The following is a 9,132-nucleotide window of genomic DNA, read 5'->3' as shown; positions in this document are numbered from 1 at the left end:
AAAGCAAGCCACCACATCTAGAATTCGAACTGCAGTTGGCCATAGGAGTCCAGCGCCCTTAACCACCATGCCATCTGCCAGCCCCCGGTCCTCCTTGACATTTAAAGCTAAAGGGAAGAGGGCCTTGGGGCTAGGATAGATGGATAGGTCAGTTGGCAGGGAACCTGGGGTCAGGCTGGGGACCTGGTGTCTGGCTCTGTGTGACCCTGGAATATTATGTGACCTTTTTTTGTCCCTTGGTTTTCTCACCTCTAACATGGGATTTAAAAATGTATACTTCGTGTGGCCAGCAGGTGGCATGGTGGTTAAGGTGCCATACTCCCGCATGGTTGACCACAGTTCAAGTGCCAGACCAGGCAACTTGAAAATCAGGCTTGGTACATTTATATGCCTGCCCAAAATCCTGAGAGGAGAATGGAGGAGAAGGTATTGCGGCATGGCCATCTCCCCTGAAGGGTGATTTCTCACTTTCCCTCTGTCTCTGTCTCTCTCTGGTGAGCGCATGCACCCTATGGCAAAAAACTAAAAAAATAAAAAATAAAAAATAAATTAAATGACAATAATAAGCAAAGTACCTCCCCCACTGTATGTGTCTTAGCCCATACGACAATGCTTGAATACTTGATGTGTTGTGGGTACTTGGTCAACTCTTGGTAATAGGTTGGTTAGGCTGGTTTGCATAAGAGTCATTCATTCACGGAACACATTTATTGAGTTCCTACCATGTTTAAGGCATTTACCAGGCATTAATGGGCATAGATCCTGTCTTCGAGGAACTCTCAGTTCAATAGAAACGGTAATGTAACATTGATATTAATATCTATATGTCAGATATATGTTATGTCATTAACTGCCAAAGAAACATTAAGTTGTATTATCATCATTCCCATTGTGTAAATGAAAACTAAACAGGAAGGTTAATGAGCTGGCCAAGGTCATACAGCTGATTAGCAGCAGAGCTAGGGTTCAAACCTAGCCAGTCTGACTGCAGAGAATACGCTGTTAACCAGTGCCTGTAATGAAATGTCTAGAACAGAACTAGAGGATACCTGTTGTAGAAGAGGCGCAGGTTCTATGCTCTGAGATGGGGGGGAAAGAACCCTCACCCAGGGAATGCTTCCTGTGGTGGAAGAGGCAGCATTTGAGCTAGCCCTTGAGGGACAATTGGGGACATGCCCGGGAGAAAAAGAGCATTCCAGGCAGATAATCAGAGAACATGAGCAAGAGGCACAGAGGCTGAAGCAGTGGGGATGTTTGAAGGGCAATTCGAGTTTGGCCAGAACACAGGTTCTGAGCAGAGAAAGTGGGAGGTGGGGAGGAGAGGGTGCTGAGAGTACACTAAGGGGTCCTTGATGTTGCACCAGAGTCGACCCATTCTCTGTGAAGGGGAGAGTAGCATCAGAGAGGTGCCTGGGATGCAGAGGTGGGATAGGGTAGGGTGGGAGGGGAGAAGAACTTGAGACAGGAGTTAGTTATTACAGGAGTTCAGGGAAGAGATTATGAAGGCCTGAACCACAAAGGAGAAAAGGAAAGTAACTCCTTGGGTTCCAAGGAATTTGATTGACTGCATGGAGAAGAATTAAGCTCGCAAGGCTCGCTGATGATGCTAAGAGGCAAGTCCCTCCAATGAGACAACATTGGGCCCCTCTGCATCTGAGCATGTGACAACCCCCACCCCAAGCTGGCTCATTTGGGAAAGCGGGTTCATCCGTTTCACATCTCTCTCTTCCTCCTCTCTTACCCACCCCCCTCGTCTAGCTTTTGGCATCCTGTCCACTTTACCTTCCTGTTGAGAGTTTCAGCCAAGAGCAGGGGGCTGTGAAGGTCCCTATTCACTGAACTGGAGAATGGGCCACTTGGCAAAAGTGGGGCTTTTCCCATTTCCGGACCTCAGCCTCCTCTTAGCTTCTCTAGGGGCTGAAAGGAACTGTATGGGGATCTTGTGAGTAATGAGGGGTGGGGGTGGGCCAGGAGGCAGGGCACACGGCCAGGTCCATGGGCAAAGCTGAGCCTGTGTCGAAGGACTCCGGCTGAGCTGGGAGAGGGCGTGAGATGGATGGATGGAGGGCACAGCTGTGGGATCAGTCAGGGGCCTGGGGAGGCTGGGGAAGGGAGCTGAGCCTGCTGGCGGCACCTTTTCCTATCCCTGCTCCTTCTACCCCACAGAAGGCCCAGCAAGTGCCAAGGAGGAGGGTGCTATCTGGGAACAGTGGACCCCACACTACCTCCTACTCGCGGGGGCTCAGGGCTGCAGGTCCAGGAGGGGGATCTGTCTTTCCAATGCCGGTTTCCCTTCTAGCCCCAGGTGGCAAGTTCCTCTTCCCTCTTCAGATGATTCAGGAAGGAACTGAACTGGGTCTTGGGATGACTTCATGCTCTTCCTCCCCATATGGGACAACTGCGCTATGCACCTCCGGTTGCCTCTCCTGCTTTCTTCTCACAACACTCCCGTGAAGCTGTGAGGTCAGGAATTATGATGCCATGGCCAGCCCACTGGACTGGAGTAAGAGGGCCAGCCTGGAGATCCCAGTTCTCCCAGTAACAGGCCTGAGGACGTTGGGTGACAGGTCAGCATTGCCAGTCAGCATTGTGGGTGGTTGTCAAGATGGCATATATATTTATGGTCACCATCTGTCTCTGGCAAGTGCTGAATGTTTCACACCAGTTCCTTTATAAATATATCTACTTACATAAACGGTAGATTTAAATAAGATACTAAACAGGAGACAGGTCATATGTGGATGTGGAGAACATCATGAAGGAGGTATGGGAAGAATGTTTGGGAAGCAGGGAGCTGAGGAACCTCTCAAATGGTTTCCCAGTCCATGAGGTGGGGAAAACTCCCGCTGCCGAGCCAGCCTCCCAGAGTACTTGTGGGGGTCAGGCAATCTAGAGGAAAGGGCAAATGCCACACCCAGGTAAGGGGTTATCACACAAGAGGTCAGCAAATTCACCTGCTGTCACGTGGCCAAGTGGGTCAGCTGGGACTCCAGGCCAGATCTCCAGTCCACAGTACAGAGGAGCCCTTCGGGAACTCCAGGAGGGCTCTGTGGCCAGCAGTTCTAACATACTCAGTCCATGGGCTGGTTTGAACCGCAGCCAGACAGATGAACGCTTGACATGCAGAAAATGTTCAGAAAGGAGCACTGCAGGCCCAAGAGGCGCGGGGGTGGGAGACAGGCTGTGGGTGGTGTGAGGGTAGTGGGAAGACCTTTCATGGCCCTTCCCAGAAGGAATTCCCATGACCTCCACTGGGAGATGCTTATTAAAGGCTTTATATTTGGTGATGGAGCAGGCTAGCCGTGTGTGTGTGTGTGTGTGTGTGTGTGTGTGTATGTGTGTGTGTGTGTGTGTGTGTGTGTGTGTGTAGGTGGCTGTTAGATCCAGCAAATTCACCTGCTGTCACGTGGCCAAGTGGGTCAGCTGGGACTCCAGGCCAGATCTCCAGTCCACAGTACAGAGGAGCCCTTCGGGAACTCCAGGAGGGCTCTGTGGCCAGCAGTTCTAACATACTCAGTCCATGGGCTGGTTTGAACCGCAGCCAGACAGATGAACGCTTGACATGCAGAAAATGTTCAGAAAGGAGCACTGCAGGCCCAAGAGGCGCGGGGGTGGGAGACAGGCTGTGGGTGGTGTGAGGGTAGTGGGAAGACCTTTCATGGCCCTTCCCAGAAGGAATTCCCATGACCTCCACTGGGAGATGCTTATTAAAGGCTTTATATTTGGTGATGGAGCAGGCTAGCCGTGTGTGTGTGTGTGTGTGTGTGTGTGTGTGTGTGTGTAGGTGGCTGTTAGATCCAGTCCCATTCGAACTAATCAGGACCTCCAGCTGACCCCTGAGAGCAAGTGGGGTATGAGGTGGTCCCGTCCTGAGCAAGAACCTGAAACGCCGAGATACCAGGAGACTAGAGAACTCTGTTCCCTCCAGCCTGGCACCTTTCATTTCCAGCTCAGGGTTTTCTTCTGAGCTGGCCCTTCTCCTTTGCTCCCAACCCACGCTGCTCCCCCCTGGGTTCCTGAGGTGAGAGAAGCCCTGGGATCTGAGGATGTCCCACGCTCTGGATGAAGGGAGCAGCTTGGCCTCTGGCTCTTTCTCCTGGGGTGACATCATCCCCTTGGGGTCAGTCAGGAAATGAGGGCCCGTTGGCTCCCTTCTTGGCCAAGGCCAGCTGATGCTCCTGCCTTCCCACTGTCCCTGGCCCTCCCATTTCCCACAGCTTGGCACCCTTCCACTCTCAGCCCTCTCCCAGCTGCCCTCGGTGTCAGCTCGCTGTCAGCTGGGCTGACGGAGGTTGCCTGGGAGTGAGCGAGAGGTGGCCTCGGCTTCCATTTCCTTCCTCTCCCCTCCCCTACATGGGGCAGGGGTTGGGGGAGAGGGACAGGACAAGAGACACGTTTCTCCTTTTTTAGACCAGGAACAATGGATGGAACCTGCAACAGCTCTGTGTTACATTTCACTGAAGAAGAAATCTGGAAGGACAGAGATGTCTTCCGTGGCTGCCATATTCACCTAATGCTTGCTTTGGCCGTGCACAGATAGACTTGACCCCATGGTAAACCTGCACAGTAGCTGCACAGAGCAGGAACTATGACTCCCTTTTAAAGGATGGAAAAGTCGAAAAACAGGATTTACATAACCCAGGTCACATAGTTACTACATGGCAGAGCTAGTAGTATTGGAGCCCTGTCCTTTGTCTGCAGGACCCAAGTTCTTAACCAATACCGAATATTATTTTTTAAATGGGTGCAATTTCAGCCCTTGTATACTTAAATGGGACCTCTGTTTCATGGGCAGCCCTGAATTCATGTATACCCACACATTCGTTCCCACTGGAAAACTGTACAAAATGTCAGCATTATTTCTTATGGATTTTTCCACACTGGGAGAGCTTGAATGGGGTCATTTCATTCCTCCCACTGCCTCTGACCTGGACTGTGTTTAGCCTTCTGGAAGGAAGCCTACCAGCTTAGCCTCCACGCCTCTTGGTGAAACGGAACCTTGAGAAATGGCTCTGACTCTGTCTCCCTATATAGCGAGGTACTGTCTGAAGGTAGCCAGGAGTCTGGAAGGATTTGGGGGTAGTCAAGTACTTGATATATGTTCTGTGGGTATGTAGCAAGTGCTAGGTGTTGGGTAGGTTCTTTTTTTTTAACAACTTTTTTTTTTGCAGACGTTTTTGCTATAGGGCGCATGCGCTCCCCAGACAGACAGAGAGAGGCAGAGAGATAGAAAGCAAGAAATCACCCTCCAGGTGTGTGGGGGGGATGGCCACGCCACAATTCCTTCTCCTCCATTCTCCTCTCAGGATTTTGGGCACGCACGCACACGCGCCTGGCGTGAGTTTAAGCCACCGGGTCCAGGAAGCGAACCACAGCCGACTACATGGGAATCCAGTGACATAGCCATTACGCCAACTGCTGGTCCAGAGAGCTTTTTTTTTAATAATTATTTTTATTTAATTTTATGTACACATTTGCTTATTTTAGAGTGACAGCGTGAGAGAGAGAGACAGAGAGGGAAAGTGAGAAGCAAGCTGCCAGGTGTGGGACTCGAACTGTAGTTGGCCATGTTGGGAGTCCAGCACTCTTAACCACCATGCCACCTGCTGGCCCCCTTGGGTAGGTTCTGGAATGGCACACCAATGCGTACATCTCAGCCCCTGTGCTGAAGGAATAGATGCCCAATAAATATTTCATGAATGACTGACCATTTAAACTCACAGAGTTCTCAGGGCGAGTACATAAGAAGCAAGACTCCAGGGGAGATATGAAGTGTCACAGAAGACGTTCTAACAGGAGAATGGTGGGTATGTGCAAGGGAGCAGGGATATGCCTGAAATTAAGGTCTGGAATTCTGTCGAAGGTTTTGAGTGCAGGACCTGATCGTTTGTATTTGAGTTTGTTTCTGGCCAGGGGGAGCACCTGAGTGATGATCACAGGTGTGTGTTGTGAAGATGAATCAGACACTCGTGGGCCTGGTGACTGGCAGGCCTTCTAGGGGCCTTCTGGACCACCCCAGGGGATGGGAAGAACGATGCGAGACATCTGGGGAGGAGGACTCCAACAGGGTGAATGGTGAAGTTGGATAGAAGCAAGGGTGGTTGGAGAAGCCAAAAAGACTCTGAAGTTCCAGGTAGGGGTGACAAGGAGAGTGGCACTGGGGGAAAATAGGAAGTCGAAGGGAGAAACAGTTTGGTTTAGGGCTCAGTCTCTGACTGCTGCAGCGGCAGCGCGGACCCTCTGAAAGGCAGGGCTCCAGAAGGGGAAGGCTAAGAGGCTAGGGCCGGGGGACAGCATGCACAGGCGGTGCCCTGCTGCCGCTGATGAGGCTACCACACTCTGATGGTGTACACTTGCCAAGCAAGTCCCCAGGCTGGCAGAGTCTCAAACCACCACTTCTTGCCCTGTCTTGGCAAAGGTGCACGAAGTGTGGGCAATCCCCGCACCCCGGCAAAGGCCTCCTTGTCCCCAGGGACAGTCAGTCCTCCACTGTCCTTTCATGCTGCTGGCTCACTGAGCCTGGGCCTGATCCCCCATCCCTGCAGGGGAGGATTCGACCCAGAAGCCTGAGAGGGTCAGCTGCCAGTCAGCCCTGCACAGCCCAAGCCTGGCCTAGCAGTCCCTCTGCCTTCCACCCACCGGACTGAGCTCTGTGCATTAAGACAGGGCTGGGAGGTAAGATGATCCTGTGGGTCTCAGGGGGGCTTAAGAAACAGATGGTCCCTACACATGGGTTTACTGTTGGTAACAGGATCTGGGGAGGGAGTTGGCGGGACTGAGGCAGCTTGGGCCCGAGGACAGGAGGGAACCTTGTGAATGTTATCAGACCCAGCCTCCCCAGCCCAGCCCCCACATCCGGCCCTCACCCAAGGCTCTCAGTCCCTTCCAGCTGGCACCTGGGACTCAGGCCTTAGACACCCACAAAGGGGCTGGGAAGGCTGGCCCCCAGTCTTCCCACTCTGGCATGGCCAGGGCAGCAGAGCCAATTGGGCTGAGAAGGCAGGAGGAGTGTTGGAGCCAAGTGTGTGAGCGGCTGAGAGGACAGGTGTTTGGGAGGCACAGACAGGCAGAGAAGAGGGGGCAAGGTGTCCAGGAAGCAGGAGTCTCCTGGCCTCCTCCTCTCTCCTGACCAGTCAGTGTGAAAGGAAAGGCCAGCCTATCCTTCTCTTGGGAGATCTGAACGCCTCCTCACCCCCTAATGTCCTTTCAACCCTTCCCCACTGCTCTGCAGAGGACAGAGTAGCCTTGAATCCTCCCCCCCCCGCCCCCTGCCAAGCCATTTGGTGGTTGGGACTACGGCACTTGGAGGGAGACTGCCTATGTTCGAGTCCCAACTCTATGAGCTGCGTGACCTTGGCTGAGTTACTTCGCCCCACCATAGTTTCCTCATTTGTTAAAATGAGAACAATAATAGCAAGCCCATACACAGATTAAAATAGAGCCGGCCTCTAGTGTAGTGGTTAAATCTTGTACACAGGGAGCTGGATCCCACGTGGCTGGCTGCGGTTTGAATTCTGGCCCCAGTGGCCCGAAAACCATGCCAGGTTCACATGTGGATGCCCCAAGTCCTAAGGGCATAAGAAATAGAGGAAAAGGACTGCAGTATGGCCATACCCCCGCTGGGGGGTGCTTCTCTCTCTGGCAAGTGCACGTGCCCTCTGGCTATTAAAATGAAAAGATGAAAAGAAATGATGTACATAGAGTACTTTGCATGATTTCTATTACAGATGAATTTACTTCTATCAATGCTCATACATCGTATTGCCACCATCATCTCAGGGAGGCTTGGGGAGGAAGAGGGCACAGACATGAGACAGGACAAGGATGGCCACCACAGCTTTGTGCACCCTTGTACCAATCTCACCTCCACCTTCTACTCTCCAGCCTTGGGAGGGGAACAAGTCTGCCTCATTCTATACACACACAAACACACATATGGATGGTGCTTAGGACAGACACCGGCCAGGGTGACACTGCAAGTGTGTTTTGATGGGGAGATGATCGATTGTAGGTTCAGGGCTGGAGGGGCAACCTTCCCTGCTGCCCCTGAGGCTCATGGGCCCTGTGCTTTCTCTGTCCCTGCAGCTGTCCATGAAGGAAGTGGGTGATGGCTTACAGGATCAGATGAACTGCATGATGGGTGCACTGCAAGAACTGAAGCTCCTACAGGTGCAGACAGCACTGGAACAACTGGAGATCTCTGGAGGGGGTCCTGCTGCAGGCTGCCCTGAAAGTCCCCGGACACAGTCCGAGCACCCTCAATGGGAGGGTGGAGGAGGTCTGACCAGGTCTGCAACCTGCTCCCCCTCTGGCCAGCCTTCTCTTGGCAGCAACACCAAGTCTGCATCTCACAGAAGCGTCTGGGGGAGGGATTTAGCCCCACTGCCCAGGACACAGCTGTCGGAGCGCCAAAGCTGTGCCCAGCAGGGGCCCGAGGTAGAGCCTGATGACTGGACCTCCACACTCATGTCCCGCGGCCGGAATCGACAGCCTCTGGTGTTAGGAGACAACATTTTTGCAGATCTAGTGGGCAACTGGCTGGACTTGCCAGAACTGGAGAAGGGTGGGGAGAAGGGTGAGACTGGCTGTGCAGAGGAGCCCAGAGGAGAGAAGGGCCAGCCCCGGGAGCTGGGCCGCAAGTTTGCCCTAACCGCAAACATTTTCCGGAAGTTCCTGCGGAGCGTGCGCCCTGATCGGGACCGGCTGCTGAAGGAGAAACCGGGCTGGGTGACACCCACGGCCTCTGAGTGCCGAGCTGGACGTTCTCAGAAGGTCAAGAAGCGGAGCCATCCCAAGGGCTCCGGACACTTCCCCTTCCCAGGCAGCGCAGAGCCCAGAGGGGAAAATCCCTCTTCGAGTTGCCCCAAGGCCCTGGAACCTTCACCCTCAGGCTTTGACATCAACACTGCTGTTTGGGTCTGAATTCCAGAGACAGAAACTTGATGAACCGAGAGGGCCAGGTCCCAGTGCTGGGCTCCTGAGAAGGAGGGAGCCGGTGATGTGGCGTCTCAAAGCCCAACCCCAAGTTCTTCCCCCCAGAAAGGAAGGAGAAGCCAGCAGGGCTGAGCAGAATGTAGTTGGGTGGGGCTGTCCCAGGGGCTGGCTGGTGAATAGGTAAGAATTCATAAAGAG

The 9,132-nt window shown here is 53.1% G+C and overlaps 1 protein-coding gene across 2 annotated transcripts in view; it reads left to right on the top strand.

The window, feature by feature from the left end:
* The window catches only part of INKA2 (inka box actin regulator 2), a 13,857-nt gene extending 4,731 nt beyond the window's left edge, over positions 1 to 9,126 (top strand). Inside the window, exons 2-3 of one of the 2 annotated variants that reach the window (XM_014588223.1) lie at positions 6,546 to 6,675; positions 8,086 to 9,126. In XM_014588223.1, the coding sequence (XP_014443709.1) occupies positions 8,092 to 8,922 (831 nt within the window). In that variant the 5' untranslated portion in view covers positions 6,546 to 6,675; positions 8,086 to 8,091 and the 3' untranslated portion in view covers positions 8,923 to 9,126. The remainder of the gene's footprint in view (positions 1 to 6,545; positions 6,676 to 8,085) is intronic. The other variant, XM_006149593.2, reaches the window with a different exon arrangement.
* Positions 9,127 to 9,132: the final 6 nt, after the last annotated feature.

The sequence above is a fragment of the Tupaia chinensis genome, unplaced genomic scaffold (assembly GCF_000334495.1).
Source record: "Tupaia chinensis unplaced genomic scaffold, TupChi_1.0 Scaffold000270_2, whole genome shotgun sequence".
Taxonomy (NCBI): domain Eukaryota; kingdom Metazoa; phylum Chordata; class Mammalia; order Scandentia; family Tupaiidae; genus Tupaia; species Tupaia belangeri.
This window is presented reverse-complemented; position numbering and strand designations above follow the sequence as displayed.